The sequence below is a fragment of the Besnoitia besnoiti genome, chromosome XI, assembly GCF_002563875.1.
Source record: "Besnoitia besnoiti strain Bb-Ger1 chromosome XI, whole genome shotgun sequence".
Classification (NCBI taxonomy): domain Eukaryota; phylum Apicomplexa; class Conoidasida; order Eucoccidiorida; family Sarcocystidae; genus Besnoitia; species Besnoitia besnoiti.
This window is the reverse complement of record NC_042366.1, coordinates 1,117,582-1,137,500: the sequence shown is the minus strand read 5'-3', so window position 1 is coordinate 1,137,500 and position 19,919 is coordinate 1,117,582. Positions and strand designations below refer to the sequence as shown.

The window sequence follows — 19,919 nt, the reverse complement described above, 5'->3', positions numbered from 1 at the left end:
GGGGGGGGGGGTGTGACAAAGATCCATAAATCTGTCATTTTCCTGCTGCAAATCCGTCGTGTGTTGGGTCAGTGAACGAGCCACCGCGCAACGAGGGGGAAGATAAAGTAAATGCGTACAATTTCTCGAGACGCGTGGACTTGGTCGGCGCTTGCCGTGGAGTCCCTGGCTTCGTGAGCGTCGTCTGTGTGCGCTTTGAGATGCCCAGCGTGTTTCAAACGCGGCCACAGGTGGCAGTTATCGCTTGGAAACGAAACCGACCTTGGTTCTGTCTCTTCCTACGGAAATACTCTGTCTTTTCATCTGCGGCGTTGGGTGCATGTGGCTAGAAGCTGTCTCCTATGTGACGGCGAGGCCGATATTTGCTGCAGATGTGAGGTCTTCTGCCGCCCTGTCCCCCGACTTTCTTTGGCGGCTAGTGCTCGGCGCTGCGCCTTTCCTCCGTTTTTCCGCTGCTGCTTCCCCCGCTTTTGTCGCCCGTGCATCTCTGTAGTGAGCAAGAAACGGATGCAACGGCGAGGCAACTTTAGGCCGCAGGCGCGAGTTCGGCGACGTGCCTGCGCTGTATGCCTCCGCTGGGCACGCCTCTCCACCTTCGCCTCGAAACTATTTGAAAAAACAAAGCAAAGAGCGCGATGAGACCTTTCCCACCTCGACACAGTACCTTTTGCTGATCTAGAGTGTCTTACACGGGTCAGCGCCTCCTGTCGTTAGTAGGCGTGTCCAGAGGACTGCGCAGATGCGCTTCTCGCGTAGGCGGGCGTAATCCTCAGGTGGCAGTGAGTTCGCGCGTGGGATTACTGGCCTTGCGGCAAAGCGCTGTCACTCGATCTACGTTAGAGCGAGACGTCATGCAGAAAGAAGAGATATGGTGCGGGCACAGACGTGCGCAGCTTCAGGGCAGACGGCTTGTGACATGAACTGTGCGGCACGTGGAGGCTTTCGCGTATCTTTTGCAGAGGATAAGAGCCTGCGGAGAGAGTCACTGGCATGCTCACACGCGACAAAAAACAGCAACGCCGGACCCCGTCGATCCTGCGAAGCACAGTAGCCCACACGTACGGACCCCACATCGACGTGCGTCTTCACACGGAGAGGGCATCGATTACGAGAGGAGAGCGCCGCGGGAACCGGGGCTCTTGTGTGACGAGACGATGAGCAAGTACCGTTATTGGCCGCTGAAACAGCGATTCCGAGCTGAACCGGCATAGCCGCGTGTCTGGAACTCTTAGAAGGACTGTATGGGAGTTCGCATTCCTTGCGATGCCGCGCTGCAGCTCTCCTCAGTCTGCTGCGAGTCTCTTGCAGCTTCAGGCAACGGCGAGGTAGAGCAGCAGGCGGAACCTCTACAGTGAAAAACCGGTCTCTGCTCGTGTCTAGGAAGAGGCTCACCGGTAGAGCTCAGTTCAAGGCGGTGCATTACAGCTCACACGGTAGGCAGCATATTTTTGACAGGTTCTGGTTTTGTCTGTGCTCGCGGATCGGCATTTCTCAACGTTGATCGCGTGCCCTATCGTTCCACGACTGTCTGAATCAAAGCGGTGAGATGAGCTGAATTCACCCCCGTTGCGCGGGATGCATCGCCACGTGCGGAAGAAGGCTGGGAACCCCGCAGACTTCTCTCCGGTTCAGCGGAGTGTCGTGGAAATACATCCGTTTCAGAGTGGGGGGGCTCGCACCTGTGAGGCCAGGCGTGTCGTGGTTGTGTGGATCAGTGCTTTCTGGAATGGGGGTGTTTCGGTTTCCTGACATCACATTCCCTGTGTACGAGCTGTGAACTGAGGCAGCTGGCGTCTTAGGTGCACTGTTCAGGACAGTTCAAACCCGTGTGCACTACATTTTATGCACTGATCTTTGCACGGCAATTTTAACTAACGAGTGATTCCTAGCTCCCCGCTCCAAACCTTTCTCAAACGCGCGACACAGGCAAGCAAATTCTCGCGCAGCAATGGCCTGAAAACGAGTTCGTTTTTCCTCGTTCTGCGGCCTGTCTTTGCGTCTTTGCGCGAACAACGCTGGCACTGAGGTCACTGGTCAGTGCGTCAGTCAGCCAGGCAAGTAAGTAAGGGTACTAGAACCCGACGGCGCCGCAGGTGCCGGCATTGTGCCGAGAGAGCGATGCATGTGGAATCCAAAGGAAGTCCAAAATCGCTCCAGGCGTGCTGCGTTTCCACCTTTTTGTCGGACTTGGGAGACGCCTTGGCGTGCGTACATGCGCATGTGCATGGGGTCGGTTTTGCGGAAAAGCGAAGGCCAAAAGAATCATCCGGGGTCGCCGGCAGGACCGCGTTCCCAGCCAAGCCCCTTCTACACGTTTTCCAAGACTGGGAAGGCCGTGCAACAGGTTTTCTTCACGTCTTCAGGGGATGTGCCTCCTCGCTGGGATCTCGCTGTCCTGTCGAATCGACGCCTTTGCCTCGCGCTAGACGCTGTGATTCAGACACCGTCCGCGGCGATTCGAGGGCGGCACGGCAAGCAGAAGAGAAAAGGAGCGCGCGAGACATGCGCTCTTCCGAATCCTGTTGCCTCTCGCTGTCGCATCGGGTTGGTTTCTAGGCAATTGCAGCTGCAGGAACAGTTATCGGGACTGTGAACTGCAGCCTTTCTTCGTTAGAGGCTGGGCACCGGGTCCAGAATCTGCCCGGCCTCCGTTTGTTGCGAACGACGCCAGCTTTTTCCTCTGCGTTCACTGTCCGCGGACGACACAAGGGACTGCACTTCCTCGCTGCAAGTGTCGAGGCGGCGCGTGCATTTCGATGTGTCGCCTCTTCGCCGGCCTGTTGCAGCGGGACAGGGGCGTTTGTCTTCTGACGTCTGACTCCTACGCAGAACGTCGGCGCTTGCACGGCCTTTCCCCGACGAGTTCTCAGTAACCAATGATACTCGCGATTCGAACATGGTTTGGAAACTCTTGGGTCCTTTCTTTCTGCCTGCTTTGCGGCGATTTTTTCGTCTGGCCTCTTCCTCCGCTCTTGCATTCCGAGAGAGACGACCGGATGCGCCGACTCCTAGGCGCGAGGATGCTTCCCTTCCTGACTCTTGGCTCGCGTCGTGGCGAATCGCTCGCGAGTCATCTGCTTGCTCCCTGCGCACTTTTTTAGACGCTGCGCGGTGATGGCTGACAAAAGGGCGGTTGTGTTCCTGTCCTCTCCACGCACGCCCCATTCGGCCTCTGTTTTTCTCGCTTTTTTTCGTTGGCAGGTCGCTCGTTCTGTTGACTCCTCTATGCACTCTCTCTCTCTGCGTGTGCTTTCTCCGACGACCGTCCGCCCGTCCTGCGTTGTCTGCATTCGTCCCTTCAGAGCTCCTTTCGCATGCTGCTCCTCAGCAGCTCCTTTGCTCGTCCGCTGGTCGTAGTCTCATCTCGCCGGCGGACTTCCCTGCTTGCCATTGTTCGCTCGCTCCTGAAATTCTGCTCTTCTGATTCAAGGCGTTGCCGCCTCTTATCCGTCGCGTCCCTTCTCCCTGTGATACTGCGTTTCATTGGTCGCGGCTCGAAATCCAGCTGACTCCTGACTCGTCTCCTGAGTCCCTCTCTTCGTCTTCTCTGCTTCCTTCCGACGTCTCCATTTGTCCTCTCTTCCCCACGCTCCTCCCTCTGGTGTGCCATTCTGCGCCTCCGCTGCCTATTTTTTTGTTCTCGGCGTTTTGCGTGTGCGCCCGACCGCGCGCGTCTCTTTTCTCGTTGTTTTCTTCTCCCCGTTGCTCTCCTCGAGTCACCATGAAGGTGTATGAGTATCGACTCGTGCTGCCGATGACGCCGGAGCAGTACCGGCGTTGTCAGCTCTACATGGTCGCGAAGGCGAGCTTGGAAGACGCCGCGAAGGCCACTGCCGAGGGAGCCGCCAACGACTGCATGCAGATTCTGAAAAACGAGGAATACCTTGGCGAAGACGGATCTACCGGACAATATACACACAAGCGAATCAACATCGCCAACAAACTCCCAGGGTGGCTTGTCAGTTGGGTGGACACGCGCCTCACCGTCTTCGATGAGAAATCGTACGCAAATGCGAGACGAGCCGGGGAGGGGGGGGGGGGGGGGGCAAACAGGCATGAAGAGGGAACACCGGGCACGGGAAGGCCCGCCTGAGTGTGTATTTGCTCTCTCAGTTGCCTCGCCTTTCGCTCACAAAATCCATTCGAAACCATACAACTTCAGACACACAGAGAGGGGCGCGGCGCTCTGAGCCTCGCAGGGAGGTTCCATGCCTGCGGCCGCTTTCGTCCCCGTCGCGATCTCTGCGGATGTTTGACCGTGTCTGGTGTCGATGCCGCCACTTCCCTCTGGTGACGTGTCCGCGCGCCGGTGGCGTCTCTCTGTTTCGTCTCTTCTCTGCTCTCTGGACAGCCATCGTGCCTATTCCTTCTTCTCGCTTGCTACGAGCGGGCGTCCAGCGGGGCTGCTTCTCGTCGGAATGAAAGGGGCCTCGTCGTTCGGTTACTCGCCGCTGTCTCTGCAGGTGGAATGCCTTCCCGCGTCTCAAGACCACCTACGACGTAAGTTCCTCTCGACCGGATGCACCGGCGCCCTGTCTCCGTGTTTTCGCATCTAAACGCCATCACACGAGGCGGCGCCTCGTGTCTCGCTCGCGGGGTCACGTCTCTGTGCCTCACGCCCTCGGCATCTTCTCGCGCGGCGCCACTGCTGCGGCTCCTTCGTGCGTCCACCGCGCCTCAGCCGCCGGCTCTTGGCTTTCCAGTCGAGGCCGATCGCGGGCGACGCCTTCTGTCGCAGCGCAGGGCGCCACGTGTGGATTCGAAGGCGACTGCCAAATTCAGAACAAGCACACTGAGTAGCGAACACAGAACCTAACGACCTCCGCGTCTCTCTTCCCTCCCCCTTCTCGCTGGGGGGGGGAGCGTGTGACGGTCTGACGGTCTGTTGGCCTCCTCGCGCCTGCGCCTTGCTGCTGTCGTCTGCTTTCATCCGGGCTCGTTGTCCTCGCGTGCTTCCTCTGCTACCTGGTGCTCGTGAATGCTTGCGCGTTTCCCTTTTGCGGGTTGCTTTGCAGTGCGAGCTCTTCTCCAAGGCCAAAGTCTCGATGATCAGTCACCACCTCGACGGCGTGCAAACAGACGACAATGTACGCGAGGCTGGGGATCTCGGCGCCCGAGAAAGAGTTCCTTCAAGCGAAGGCGCCCCTCGCTTAGCAGCAGTCCGGGGGGCGGACGCCGGAGCGACACTGGACAGGCGGGGCGTGGCGCCGGCGTTTAGTCGCGACTAGATGACTCGTTAGCATCAGACTCGCCTGCGGCCTTGCCAGCACGGCATGCCCGCGCGGATTCCACGCAGGCCTATCGGGCTCTCTGTGGCTCACGCGTTGCCGCGGCGGAACACGTGCGTCCAGATGTTTGTTTGCATGTCTGTATGTGTGCGGCCGATGCGAGTTCGGGGCGGGTTCGTCTGTCGTCCAGGCAGAGTTCCCCGGCGCGTGGCGCGTGCATCTTGCCTCGGGTGAGTCTCCTCGTCTTTGCAGGCCCTGGATCTTGACGCGGCGATGCTGGCGCAGAGGAAAGTGGTTTTGATCGACATTGTCAACGACCCCGTCGCGCCCAAGGTGAGGCGGAGGGCCTAGGTCCACACTGTGCGTCGCCTCGGGCTCAGTCTGGCAGGCTGCGACCGCGATACTCGGTGCTGTGGTCGCTCGTGTCGCCTTTCGCTTTTACACGCTCTCCGCATCTTTGGCTGCGGCGGTGCAGGCTTACGTCGCCGCGGAGGACCCCGCGCGCTTCCACTCAACGAAGGCGGGCATCGGACCGCTGACGAAGGACTGGATGACGCATATTCCGCTCGTGCCGGACGAGTCGCCCCCGCCGGCGCCTGAGACGAACGGCGCGGCGTATTATTCGTCTGCCGTGGCCGAGGCTCAGGCGAACGGCGGCGAGGGCGGCGAGCAGCCGCGGATGCGTCGGCAGTACCCGATCATGACCTGCTACAAACTGTTCGTCCTGGATTTTCCCTACTTTGGCTTCATGGCCAGTAAAGTCGAGAACTGGATCACTGGCGCGATGCGCGACGTGCTGCTCAGCTATCACCGCAAGGCTGTCTGCTGGATGGACGAATGGTATGCCGCAAGGCGAGCCGCGCACGCGGAAGCGAGAGAGAGAGAGACGGGGAGGGAGACACCGCGGAAACCGACGCCGGCCTCCGCTGCACGCGAGCCCTTCGCGAAACCCGGTTCAGCGTTCGCCCTAAGAAGCCGCTGGCTTCGTCTCTTTGTCTCGGTCGCTTCATTGTGCGCCTTCCCGCCTCCCCGGCTCAGGGTTAGCTTGCGCTGCTCGCTCTGTGTGGCGTCTGTCGTCCGCGTGACGCCCGCGGTCGCCGCCGCGCTGTGCTCGTTCCTCTAGCTGCTTTCGCTCGCTGTCTGCGTCTCCCCCGCGTTCCGCCTGCGCAGGTATGACCTCTCTATGGAGGGTATCCGGCGCATGGAAGACGAAGTGAAGGAAAAACTCGACGCGATCCGCGGCGAGGCTGCGCCCGCGCTGCCGCCCTCGGCTCCTTCGCCTCCCGAGAAGGAAGACGCAGGCCTGCAGGACGGCCGCGGCGCGGGAGCCTCCGAGGCCGGCGAGGCGTGGAGCCCAACTAGCGACCAAGAGGAGATCGAGGACGACCGCGCCGAAGGGGAGCACAGCGGCAGTCTGTCGGCGTCTCTTCCCTTCTCCGTCTCAGTCGACGCGCTGGCGCCGTGGAGCCTCGATGCGCCAGACGTCTACTCTCTCTCTGCCGTGGCTAAGGCTTCGCGCGGCGCAGAGGGAGACCAGAACTTGCCGTCGTGCCCCCCAACCTCCGGGCGACCTGCAGCGGGCACGACGGCGGCTGGAGTCGCCAGCGCCCTCGCTGGCGCTCCGGAGGCGCCAAAAGACCTCGCGCTGCATTCGGGATTTCTGTTCAAACTTGGTGAGACCCCGGTTGCGTTTTAGGCTCCGAGGCAGGGACTACGCGCCAGAGACTGTCCTCTCGTCACGGTTTCATCGCCGTCTCCGTGAACGTAGTCCGAGATCGGGGAATCGTGGAGCTACATGCGGAATGAGACAAAGGAGAGGAAGCTACGCGCCTTGTTTGCACCGTAACAAGCTCCTCCGCAGACGTGGATATGTCTCTTTCGTGCCGCGGGAATCGAAGTTGGCTCCCTCCCCCCCGCCTAATCTGCTGTTTGTGGACTTACGCGCAATCGTGCACACTAGACTATGTACATGTATCGATCTGTGTGTTTTATCTCTGCATGTCTATCTGTTTATTTATCTTTGTGCTTGTCTATCCGTCTGTCTATCTGTACGTCTTCCTCTCTCTGTATGTCTGTCTGTCCCTGTCTCTCTATGGAGGCCGAAGGGGCGCGGAACGAGCATATGTTTTGCCTTTTTCGCGGGGATTTCGGGTTGCGAAGCGTGCTCGCCCTGGGACTCGACTGTGCGTTCTCTCAGGCGACGGCTTGTGGAACACTACTTGGAATCTGCGCTACGTCGTGCTCCGCGGCAGCAAACTGCAGTACTTCAACGACCCGCGCGACGCGCGCGCCAAACACCTGGTCGACTTGGAAGGTGCTCAGGTGAGCAAACGAGAAGAAAACGAGACAAAGCGCGGCCTAGCAAAGAGATGGGAGGCGCACAGGGAGACAGAGACTAGGGCTCGAACTGAGTCGAGGGTGAGCAGCAGAACAGGCGACGAGCGTGCGCCAAAAAAGACAAAGACTGAACAGCGAGGAAGCGGTTGTCGAAACGAAAGATAGAAGAAGGCAGCAAGACCAGGCAGCCGCTGCCGTAGAAGGCAGGCGGCAAGCAGGTCTAATAGGCACGGGTTGAGGGTTCTGCGGGAAGGAGACAGCGGAGGAGAACGGCGCTGTCAAGGCGGCGCCGTGTGTGCCTTAGCACCACGCGGCGTCAAGTCACGAGAGGACGTTCAGAAACGGGTTTCAGTCGAGTTTTTTCTTCTTCAGATCTCCTGGACTGGCGAACTCCGACAGCGCACGCACTCCTTCCTTGTTCACCCTGTCGGGAGAAGGGCTATGCACTTTAGGTGAGTAATAGTCCCCTTCGTGGGTCGCTTCGCCCTCTGGTCAGAAAGCGCGGAAAAAACTCGGCTTTTCTCAAGCGCCTGCGCCCGTCAGTTGCCTCCATCGCTCTGCGTCATTGGGGGTGTCAACGCTGTTCGCGCTCGCTTGTTCTCTTTTGTCGCTGCGCTGGAATTACGGTATAAGTCGCCAGGCATGCAAAATCAATCAGTCAGTATCTGATGCTAGACTCCCTACTACACCTACCAAAATGGAATGTTCTCTCTCTCGGCGTCGCTGCGCATCTCCCCCCCCCTTCCCCCCCCCCCCCCCCCCCCCCCCCGTCGGCGTGTTTCGCGCGCCCTCCTTCCCGGTCCCTGGGCGTTTTCTTCTCTGTCTGTCTTGCTATGCGGGCGTCACGGCTCTCTCTCAGGTTGGCTCCCTCTGCCTGTTTCCCTCGTTCAGCGGAGAGACGCTGGAAGCCTCGCGGCAGTGGCTGGTGTGGCTGCGGACGGCGGCGCAGAGCGCGGGCCTCCACGAGGCAGACCGGCGTCGCTTTTCGTCGCTGTCGTGTTCGCACCACTTTCATCCAAAGTCCCTCTCCGCGTCTCCGTCACGCCCGTCGGGAGGCACGTCGCCTCGCCACGCGCCGACTGTGCTTTCACGGCCTCTCTACTCACCCGCCACGCCTTTTGCGGAAGCGTGCGCCGCCGCTGCAGAGCGGACCGGCGGCGGAGACGGCGAGGCAGCGGAGCCTCCCGGCAAGCCTGCGCACGAAGGCGAGGAGTCGCGGCTCAGCGGGGACCCGCGGCCTGTGTCTAGAGGGCAGACGGGCGAAACGAGAGGCGATGAGGCGCGGGCAAGTGCTGAGTCAAGAACGCCCCGGGTAAGCAGGCAGGTGTGCAGCGGAGGGCGCCGGTGTTTGGCAGTCTTGCCCGCTTCGCTGCAGGCGGAGACAGAGAGAAGATGAGAAACTCTAAACAGTGACGCGTGCCCTCAAAAATCCGCAAACGACTGACTGGAAACTCCGCACCGCAATCGAGGCACCTCCTCTGTCCTCACGCTCTCTTCTCTCTCACCAACGCGCTCGTCCTCGCAATCGGATGCGCCGTTGCCTCTTCGCACGTTCGCTTCTGGAGTGTGAGGCAGAGGCAGAACCGAGCCCAGCTCGTCCTTCGCCTGCGCCCCTCTCCCCCTCCCCCCACCGTCGCGGATGGCTTTTTGCCTGCTTCGCTTTGTGCTCTTCAACAGGGCTCCATATCGAGGGGCGCCGCTTCTGGCAGTCGCGCGGGCGCGGGCGCGGGCGGCGACGGCGAAGTCTACTCAGAGTTACTCTTCTCTCCCCAGGCGACGCCAGAGCTGGAGGTCGGTTTCTGTTCGCTCTTTGCTATTGTGGAAGAAAAAAAGCTTGATTTTTTGAGTCGAGTTCCTCCTTGTCGTCTCCAAGCTCGCCCTGGTCCAAGCCAGCTTGACACCCGCCACCCGCGAGGGACGACCCACCTTTTGTTCGCCTCGTGGCTGTTGCCGAGGCTCTTGTGACAGGGTGTAGGGCTCTAGGCTGCCAGCGTGGAACTTTCGGTGTTAGTTCCGCGCCCCCGTTTCGGGCTGCGGGTTTTCGCCTTGCCGCGTCTCGACGCAGCGCCCGCCCACCCTGAACCCCAAGAACCCCTTGTTGTCTCAGGCGCTCCAGCAGATGCCTCGTTCTGTTTCTGTCTGTGGCGTGTCGCAGTACTGCGTCCGCCGTCTACGATTCCTTCTGTCGAGTCGCATGCGTCCGCGGTTCACGCTGTCTCGGCACGAAGACGACATCCGCGTCTGCGTAAAAGACTCCTCTCAGTGGATCTCGATTCCGCCGCCCAAGGCCGTCCACATCCAAGACGCGCGTCTCTCGCGGCAGGCGTCGTCCGCGAGGGAGGCTCCTGCAGCAGCGACAGCAGGCGCCGCAGAGGCGCCGCCGCCCTCGTCGCCTCTCGCGGACGGAGAGAGAGAGCCCGGGCGGCGCGCAGAGAAGAGGAGACGCTTAGACCGAGGTGAGCCGCGGCGGCACCAAGAAAGCAGGAAGGAAGAGCCGAGAAACGCCGCCTGCGAGGAGAGAAAAGCAGAAGCAGAAGACGAGAAAGGGGTTGGCAGGACTGAGGACGTGCCGGTTTTCTGCTTGACTCGTTGCGCGTGGAGACTCTTCCGCGCTCGCGGTCACGCTCTTTCTCTCTCACTGTTGTCGTGGGACGGAATGGCCCCCTGTCTCCTCCTTATCTTCAGGTTTGTCGTTGTTGCTTCCGCAGACGCCTCGTGATGACATGTGCGTCTCATGTGTTGAGCTCTTCTTCCTTTACCGTGCGCGGGCGCCTCAGAACGTTGAGACGTCTGTATTTCGTCTCTTTTCTTCCCATGTTTCTTTTTGCGTGTGCTTTGTGTGCGTTAATTGCAGCGTGGGAGGTGCTCTGCCTCGTCTTGCCGATCTTCCTTCCGTTGTTCGCGATCTATCAGTTCGTCGTTCTGCTTCTCCAGGGGATTGCCTTCCTGTCGTCTCTGTCTTCTGGCTTCATCTTTTTCCTCTCTCGGCTATCCTCCCTCTCTCCGCTCTCCTCCTCTCTGTCGTCGGTCGTTCTCTCTTCGCTCGCGTCCTCCGTCTTCCCGGGCGGCGACGCGGAGGCTTTGGAAGGATTTTCTCTCTTCTTGGCGATCCCCTCGCTCGGTTTGCGCCTCGTCAAAAATGCGTTGCTCGGTGTTCTTCTCTTCGCTCTCCGCGTGCTGCTGTGGATCCTTCTTCCTCTGTTCCTCGGCCGCAAGCTCCTCAGCTACTCGCGCCTCTTCAATCCAGCGCGTAGGTGTTTTCTGGCAGAAGAAAGGAAGAGTCAACTCTTCTCGTGTTGCTACGTACCACCGATTGACGCAAGCGAACTGTGGGCGCTTTGCCTTTCTTCTCGTCTTTCGCTGGATTTCGTGCGCGTCTCATTTTTACGGTGACATCTTGATCGTGTCGCTTTTTAGTTTTTTTCACGCTTTTTACGTTTTCGATTTTCCGGCTCGCTCTTCTCTCGTGCGCGGCGGAGATTTCGTTCAGGGCACCATCTGCCCTGGGTGTCTCGCGTTGGCGGCTGCAGGGGCTTTGCTTCTCGTTTGCGAATTCTTCTCGCGGCGCCTCCTCCTTTTCTCGCTTTCTGTCTGCAGCGCCGCAGGCGCCTCGGCGGCCTTCGCCGCAGTCGCAGGCGGCGAGCGCGGTGTCTCTGTCTCCCTCCGCGAGACAATCTTCCTCTTCGGCGCCAGCGAACCAAGAGGGAGGCCGCGGCGGGGTTGAGGCTCCTCTCTCAAGCGCTGCCGGCCGCGACCTCGTCGTGAAGGCCAACTGCGTGGTGAACGCCACGGCGGAGGAACTTTTCCTTCTTCTTATGGACGTCGAGTTGATGGGTAGGTTGCGCGGAAAGATTCAAAAAAATACAGAAGATTTCGTCTGGCCTCCGCGACGGAGGATCGCTTCCCATCTATGAATGAAGTTCAACAGCGACGCGCGCACAAAGACCTAAAGAAAAAATTTCGCGCGTCTGCTGTTCTGTGTTCTGTGTACTGGGAAGAAGGCTTTCTGCATCTGCATCGCCCGCGTTCGCCTCTTGGGGGGATAAGTGGCGCTGGTCGCTTTCGTCTTCGCCGCGTTGTCCTTTCTCGTTTTGATTCAGTTTGGGAGCCGCACGCGGCGTTGCTACTTTGTTTCTCGCGCTCGCCTATGAGTGGTGTGCCTTCCATCCGGGGGCGGTGTGTCACCCCTGAATCGCCCCGTGACTCCATGTTTTCACGCATCTGCGTCCTTTTCGTCCTTCGCGCACACTGAATGCGGCGACGGCGGCGTGTGCGACGTGTTCCTCCCGCAGGGGCGTGGATGCTGGGTCATCGGGCGTCTCCGCGCGTCTGGTCTGAGTCCATCCACTCGGATGTTCTCTCGCTGTCGTTCTCTCCCTCTCTGCTTCTCGCGTCCTCGCCGGCGGCGACGGCGGAGGCGTTTCTCGCGGCCTGTTCGCCCTACATGAGGCCGACTGCGAGTTGGAGTCCCCGCGGGGCGCGCCGCGGCGGCCTCGCCGAGCGCCCGTCGCTGGCGATGTCCGCGGCGCGCGCAGGCACGCTGTCGCCCTTTGAGTTTCTCCAGGGCGCAGACGTCGCGACCTTCCTCGCTGCCTCCGCCGCGGCGCTCGCCGGTCCGCTGCTCCCTCCGCTTCTGCGAGAGCGCCGCATGACCTGGCGCAGATTCTGGGGCCAGACGCGCGACGGCAGCTTCGTCATCGTCTTGCACTCCGACCGGCAGCTGGAGGCAGCAGGCTCAGGCGCACGCGCCGCAGCCCGCCGCGCGAATCTCGAGCAAGACGCCTTCCTTCACTGCTGCAGGGCTAGCGGTGAGCCGCCGCGCGGAGGCAGCGACCGCCACGGAGGGCGGAGACGCGTGCGCGAGGCTGGAGAAGGACCAGTGCGAGGCGTGGCGAGCGCGAGCGAACGACCGGAAGGCGCTCTCAAGCAGGCGCTGCGAAAGCTCCTGCTCTGGGGCAGAACCTTCGCAGGGAGGCTGGCCTCCGCGGGAGGTGGGCTCTCGCCTGCCGAGCCGCGACGGGAGGGCAGCAGGCTCCTCGTTTCGCTGCTGCAGACGCTGCTGCGGCTTTTGCGCATGGCCTTCCCCGTTGCGCTGCATCCCTTCTCCGTAGTCGCTCGGCCGTCTGCGCAGACGTCACGCGTCTGCGAAGCAGTCGAACTCGCTGGCGGCTGCGGGAGTGGAGACGCCAGAGAGGACGTGGTGCGCGTCTCGGGGTTCGAGGCGTTCATCATCACGCCGCTGTCGCCCTCGCTGAACCAGCGAACAACTCAGGCGGACGCGGCCGACGCCCGCGGCGCCCCCTCTGACGGCGGCGCGCCGCCGGTTGGGCTCCAAAGTCCAGAGGCCGCGGTCGGCACGGCGCCGTGTCTCCTGACTTTTGTCTCAGCCGTCGACTGGGGCGGCGAGATGCCCAGGTGGCTGCGCGAACGCATTTCGCTCCTGAGAGCTGACCGCATCCTCAGAGGTGCGAAAATGGAAGGCGAACTCCGGCGCGCTGGCACAGGCCGCTCCGCAAGCGAGGATGTGAGTGAAGCGAGTTCCTCTGTGCGTTTTTCTGCGCATCGACCCGAACTCACAGATACATACATATATATATATATGTATATATTTGCGTAGGCTAGCTACACCGTCGGCCCATAAACAGTTGCATAGATGTGCTTTTGTCTACGCGGCTTTCTTGTCTGGGCATTCTTCGCTGTGGCTGTCTAAATAAAGGCTTTTTTCAAGCAGACGTGTTTGTCTCGTTGCTTCACGCTTGCTTCCTTTCGAGCTGCTCGTCTCATATTGTTTCTCACCCTTGTGCTCGCCGTCTCCTTGTCACCAGTTCGTCGCCACAGACTCCATGGAGACTTCCAGCGAGGCGGGAAGCGACGCCGACGCGGAAGAAGGCAACATTTCGGGCTCCGCTCGCGAACGCGAGGCGCTTCCAGCGCCTCACGGAAGTGAAGAAGACGAAGCAGAGAGCGAAGAGCAAGGCGGTGCGGCACGGAAACCAGGAAGAGCTCCGAACCGGTGCGCCACAGCTTTCTTGCTGGTTTGGTGAACGAGCATACCGACAATCTCGGCAAACCAGGTTCTCGGTTCGCCCCGAGTCACTCAGGTGTATGTACGCGGCGGAACAACAAACCGTGGATGGAGTCCATAGTTTTCGTTGGCCCACAGCTTTTCCGGCTTTCTTCTCGTTGTTAGATTTCAGTAAGCCCGGGCGCAGCGGTACGTCGACGGAAAACCAATGTTTGACTTGGTGGTGACACGCTGAGGCGCTGTGACAGCGGCTTTTAGCGGAAGGAAGCGCCTGCGTTCGCGTGCGACTTCAGTTTTTCGTGGTTTTTCTTCACCTTTGCTTTCAGAGTGCCCCTGGCCCTGCTTCGAGGCTTCAGGCGGGCGCCAGAGGGAGGTTTGATGGTTTCGAATCAAGCGCTAATTGACCAGCAGAAGAGCGTCTTCCTTGACCTTGTCCGATGTGACGGCGAAGCGGTGCTTGAAGGTAGGAAGGAAAAGCGCCTCCACCTGGCGTCGTCAGGTAACCTGCACCTTCAACCCTAAACCGGAATATATCTATATATATATATATATATGCTTTTTTTTCGATTTTCGTGTGCAGCTGGTGTCGCGGCGTTCTTGTCTTGCTGACGCGTGCACAGTATCCCCTTCGGCAGGCATCTCTGCGTGTCCGTGCCTCGCGTTTTTTCCACCTTTTCGACTTGCAGGCCGGAGCCTCGCAAGCGTCTCTCTGCCTGTGCGCGTCCTCGAGCCGACTTCGCTGCTCCCTCACCTCGCCAGCTGCTGGGGCCACGCGCCGCTCTTTCTCGCGCGGGCGGCGAGTGCGACGGACGCACTCGAGCGCTTCAAATGGACAATGACTTTCGCCATCGCCTCGCTCCATTTTGGTGAGAAAGCTGTCGCCGGCGGGCAGCAGTGGCTCAGAGTTGAGGCGGCGGAGCCTGAACCGGCGACGGCACCCGGCGCAGAGAGCCGGAGCGCTCTACGTCCTCGTGAGCGAGGGCAGTGGGTAGGGGAGGCTGTGTAAATTGAACGAACGCAGAAGAATCGGGAAAAGACGGATGTGCGTACGGATGAGGCTTTGAAGACGCGAATTCTCCAGTCTTGTTTCCTTCTTCGCTTGCAGATGCCTTATATCGAAAACGTGGAGACCTCACTCTTCTTTTGTTCTCTGGAGCGTTTCGCCGTTCCCTGCGTCTTGTATCGGGTGTCGGCCGAGTATCGAGCTCGGGATCTGTGCCTGAAAAGGACTTCTTCCATAGGGAGGCGTGTGATCGTGTGAGATGAGTTTGCCCGCGTCGTCGGTTTCTTCCGGCGTCTCTTATCTTTCTTCCGTTCCTTTCTGTGGATTTGAGCTGTCTCTTCGAAAATGCGTCGCCTGGTGTTCAGGCTGCTGTCGCCAGAAGCCGTTCAATCCGCTCCTGGGAGAGTCTTACCAAGGCGGCTGGCGAGACGGGAGCAAAGTCTTCCTGGAGCAGACCGCCTGCGATCCGCCGACGACTTCGTTCATCGTCCGCGGTCCAAAGCGCCTCTTCTCCTTCTGGGGGTGCTACGCCTTTAAGGCGCAGCTCAAGGTACATTATGCGTGACGCCGGCGACGCGCGCGTCCTCCGCAGCTGTAGCTGCGCAGCCCGTCTCTTCATGCCTAGGCGGGACGAAGAAGCACAGGTCCTTTCGTTTACAGACGATGACAGCTAAGACAATCCCTCCTGCCCGCGGCAACGACTATCTACCTACATAGAAATCAATAGATAGATAGAGAAAGATAGGTAGATAGACAGGATACATAAGATAGATAGATGGTTAAAGGTAGATGGATATATGCATAGATAGAGAGACTGATATAGATACGTGGACCTAGGCATATAGATGGAAAGAGAGATAGATAGATAAATGGATAAACAGGTAGATACGTAGATTATAGATACGCAGGAAGGTAGACTGTGGCTGTGTGCGCGTGTTAGCGTAAGACCGAGGCAAGCACCGTCACGGGGCCGTAACGGTATTGGTTTTCGACTGAGTGCGGCGCGGCGCATCTGTTTCCAGGGCAACTACGGCGTCTTGACGCAAGAGGGCGAGACGGTCGTTGTGTTTCCAGAAACGAAGACAGAAATCCGCTACTGTCAGCCGGCAGCAAAGGTCAGCGGTCTCCTCTGGGGACACCGCGTGTTCGAATGGGGCGGCAAAATGGAGTTCCGCGATGAAGAAAACCGACTCGCGTGTCGCGTCCAGGTGAGCCAGTGCCCAGGCAGACGGTCAGCCGACGGAGAAAAGAAGGCGATGACTCGCCTACACAGTGACAGTAATTAAATATACGCATTCATGTAGTTCTACTTCTCGATCAATTGAAAATATGCAGATGTATATATGTAGGGTGCGACGAGGTGCATGCAGTATTAGTTACCGATTGATTGGCATCGTGGGAGAGTGAAGACGCATCGCGAAGGGCCTTCCAATATCATGAAAACGAAGAAAGACTGTAGCTTTATGTGGCCGTGAAGGCGGGGGAGGGGGGGGCAGAGTTCCGTAGAAGGAAGCCCTTTTTCGTGGCTCTTTCAACTCGCTAACTCAACAGGTTTCCTCTCTCAGTAGCTCTCGCTGTCGCATCTACGGCGTTCGCTCTGTTGTGTGTCGCTCCTTCGCTGCGGCGCTTCGAATTCTGAGGCTGTCTTCTGCCCTCTGTCGCGTGGGCGTTCGCAGTTTGGCGTGTCTGGGGAGAAGGCGGCGCAGTCTACGTGGCCTTGCGTCGCCAGCGACCTGATCTTTGGAGAAATAAAAGACATCGCGACTGGGAAGACCTGCAGCACGATGACGGGCTCGTGGATAGACAAGATTCTGTTCGACGGCAAAAGGTGTGTCTTTTCTGAGGCAGTGGAGGTTGACTTTTTCCGCACTCTGGCTGGGTCGTCGGCGCCTTCGTGCCTGTTTCAGGTTTAGTCCCATCTGGGCGTCTGTCTTCCTTCCTCCCGCGGCTGCTGCGGTGCTTTTTTTCGCGGCCGTCTTTTCGAGTTTTTCGAAGACTTGTGGCGCACTCTCGTGATCTGGTCTGCGGCGCTCCTCTCGCTCTGCGCACGGTTTTTCTTTTTTCACCAGTGCGGCGGGGTATGCGTCTTCATTTCTGTTGTCTCTCTTCCAGGGTAGATCCTTTTACCTGTTCTTCGCTGGTGTGGCGTGAGTCCCTACTTGCAGCCTCTATAGTTTGGTACTTTTTCGGCAGCTTGCAGGCGAGTCACTTTTACCAAAATTTGCGAGGATTTTTTTCTCAGCTACTGGAACGGCTACACGGCGCCGGCGCCGTTAGAGGACTGTCCAGACTCTCAGGCTCTTCCTACAGACAGCCGGTAGGTTGCCTGTGTTTTCTGACGCTTGTGTTTTCGCAGTTGTTCTTCTTCGTCGCTTTCGTCTTTGATTTGTTTTCCGTTGTAGCGGGCTCTCTTGTAGTTCGATAACCTCGGCGAATGCGCGGAAGGCGTTTTCTTGTCGGGTTGTCTGTCATCTCCTTTCTCCTCCTGCCTCCCTCGCAACCCCCTCGCTGGCAGGGAGAGACTTCCTGGCTGTTCCTTGAGGTTTTTCTTTGAAGAGCGCATGCGTCCCTTCGTTTTCCGAGGCTGTGCGCAGCGGGCTTTTTTTTTTGTTCAGATTTCGGCCGGACGTTCTTTGCCTCCGCGAAGGGCGCGTGCAGCAAGCGCAAGAGTGGAAGCTCGAGCTCGAGGCTGTTCAACGGCGAGACAGGCAAGTGTTTCGTCTTTATTTTAGAATACGATAATTTGAGTAGATACGAAATTCCACGCTTACTTAAATCATTTACTAGAAATACGAGATTTTATTTTGAATGTTTCAAACAAATATGTATAAATAGTTCCAGTTCATATGAATATTAATCTAGGCTTCGGTGCGCTCTTTCTGCTCGGTCTTGAGACGCATGGCTTGTCAAAAATGGCGACGTTCTGTGCAAGGCAATCGCCGTACCTTATTTGTGAGTGGAGAGGACGTAGACGTCGTGTTTTAAAAAAAGCGTAGAGTCCCCTTCAGGCCCAGTCTGAGGGTGTGTCTGCCTCTGCACATCTGCCGTTAAGAGGGTGGAGGAACGACCCGTCTCTGCGCAGGGAGATACAAAAGGGGGAGATGCTTGTATGTGAGGAAGTGCGCGGCATCCAACGAAGGCATCTGAGTAGTCGCAATCTGCGCGAATGGGCACAGACGTGATACGCTGTTTCATCGGCGTCGTGCATGCGTGGGCTGGGAGGCGTGGAGACCTGAACGCGCTACGCATCTGCAGGGGCGGGGGCGTCGTCCGCGAGCCGCTTAGCCGCCGTCGGTCGTTTCGCTTCTTCTCTTTTTGGCGACTGATGTCATGTGTAGTTTTGTCTTTTCTTCTTCTCATTCTCTTCTTGATTGTGCGACTCCGCTTATTCGAGCGCGCTGGCAGATCCGCATTCTTCGTGAGTAGAGGAGCTTTGTCGAGTTGTGCATACTGAAAGTCGCGTGCGCCCTTTTTGTCTTTTGCAGAGCTGTGCGCGCGAACGCGTTGGCGCTTCGGCAAACTGCAGGCCTCGTCGCCTCCGCCTAGTCTGCTTTTCTCTGTCGTTGCCGCCCGTAAATTCGTCGTCTCCTTTTTTTTCTCCTCACTGTGGTGCTGTGCTGAGCAGGTTTGGGCCATCTTTCGAGTGCATTTTGACAGACAGAAGTTTGCTCTTCCACGGAGTGTTTCCGCATTCTCGTTTGACTCGCGGGACCTCTACGTGTATTGCAGGGGCTTTTTGAATTGCTAATGCCTCGATAGATGCGCCGCGACTGACGGTCCTGAGGTCATCCGCTGTGCCGATTCGCTTGAAGGACGCTGCTCTCCTTTATCGTCCCGCTCGTTTCTCTCTCTCGTCACAGCCTTCCATGTAGGGTTTTCTTTCTCGGCGCGCGGTGTGAGTCAGCTGTCCAGCGCCTCTGCGTCTCTTGCTCGTCGAGGCTTTGCTTTCGCGTAGTTTCCTTCTCGCTCTCTGCGAGTCTGCCAGCGCTAAAGCCTGCCGTCGTCTTTGCGTGCAAAGTCGTTCATGGGAGAGGCAGCTGAATGAAGGATGGAGTCTGGCTGTCGAGCGCCGCAGAGGAAAGCGCGTTGTGCACTTGCAGACCTGCGGAAGTTTTCACCGTTTTTGAGGCCCGTTCCTAGACACTTTCGAGAACGTGATTTATTTTACGAGTCCACGCAGGCGCCGCGGACGTGTCTCAGGCGTTTCCCTGCGGTTCTGGTTAACACATTGGGACTCGCCTCTGGTAGGCCTCATTGTCCTTCCAGCTGAGTTCGTCTAAGAACTTTCACAGAAAAGCTGCCGCCGTGCTCGAGCTGTACGCTCGCTGGTGCGCGTTATTTAATTCAATGTGGGTGAAAAACCTCCGGCTGTAGGCTGCCTTTGCGAATGCGCATCAGAGAACTGCCGCTTTCGCTTCTGGTCGTTCGGAGCAGATGCGTGGAAAACAGAGGGCGAGGAAGAAGCTTTGGGCTTCGACGCACCGACCTTCAGGCTTGAAACGAGAAACAAAGGACTGAATATCGCTATCTCGCTGTCTCTAGACAAGGTCTGCCAGGCACGGCGCTACGTATATCTCGAATGGTGTGCGTCACACTCAGCCTCGACCGGGAGTACCCGGCGGGCAGGAGACTCAGGACTCTCGGTTTCGCGGACGTGCTTTGTGGCAATCGGAATACCCCCGATGCGCCTCCTGTTTTCGCTGATTTGCGTTCTGCCACTCAGAGCTTGAAATCGGCAACTATAGCCCTTTGCGCCCACCCTCCTGAAAAAACTGAGTCAAGCTTGTCTCCTGTTCAAACGCATGCGTCGTTCAGTACGCAATTCGGCAGTCGTGCCTTGGGTCTTCTTCTCCGTCAGCTAACTAGAAGGGATGGAAGAGAAAAGCTCCGGTTCTCTGAGCCAATACCACCCGCATGCGTCGCACCGCGATGCAGCACCTCGACAGTGTTCATCGTCGTATCCCGGCTGCGGACTCTCAGGCGTTAGGCCTCCACGCATCAGCGACGTTTCCTTGAAGATTTGGGAGTGTTTAACGGAATTGGTGCTTGGAACCACATTGTTAGGTACTGGCTGCGGGTGGCGCCACTGAGATGCTGATATAAATACAAACATGCCACCGGTTTTGGATAGGATTTCTTTTTACACCACTCGACTTGCGTAGGAGTTCCAGTCCGCGGGAACTGCCTTCGAACCCGCCCAGAGTTGTTCTCGGCGCCACGGTCGCAGCAAGAACCGGAGTCTCCTGCCTCTCTATGTGCTGCGTAATTTACGAGATCTGCTACCTTGCTTCGATTGAACGCGAGAGAGCGGTTGAGGGTGAGGCCG

The 19,919-nt window shown here is 58.6% G+C and overlaps 1 protein-coding gene across 1 annotated transcript; it reads left to right on the top strand.

The window, feature by feature from the left end:
- Window positions 1–3,721: 3,721 nt before the first annotated feature.
- On the top strand, window positions 3,722–18,139 carry BESB_020460 (phosphatidylinositol transfer protein; the record flags this gene model as incomplete). Its single annotated transcript, XM_029360755.1, has 23 exons — window positions 3,722–4,002; window positions 4,464–4,500; window positions 5,016–5,087; window positions 5,481–5,561; window positions 5,704–6,068; window positions 6,399–6,901; window positions 7,426–7,550; window positions 7,938–8,017; window positions 8,457–8,877; window positions 9,243–9,356; window positions 9,721–10,021; window positions 10,420–10,815; window positions 11,163–11,399; window positions 11,858–13,089; window positions 13,391–13,578; window positions 13,917–14,053; window positions 14,277–14,456; window positions 14,959–15,143; window positions 15,616–15,801; window positions 16,270–16,421; window positions 16,836–16,910; window positions 17,209–17,301; window positions 18,079–18,139. 23 exons carry the CDS (start codon window positions 3,722–3,724, stop codon window positions 18,137–18,139), a joined length of 5,502 nt encoding a protein of 1,833 aa, XP_029216114.1.
- Between the last annotated feature and the right edge of the window lie 1,780 nt (window positions 18,140–19,919).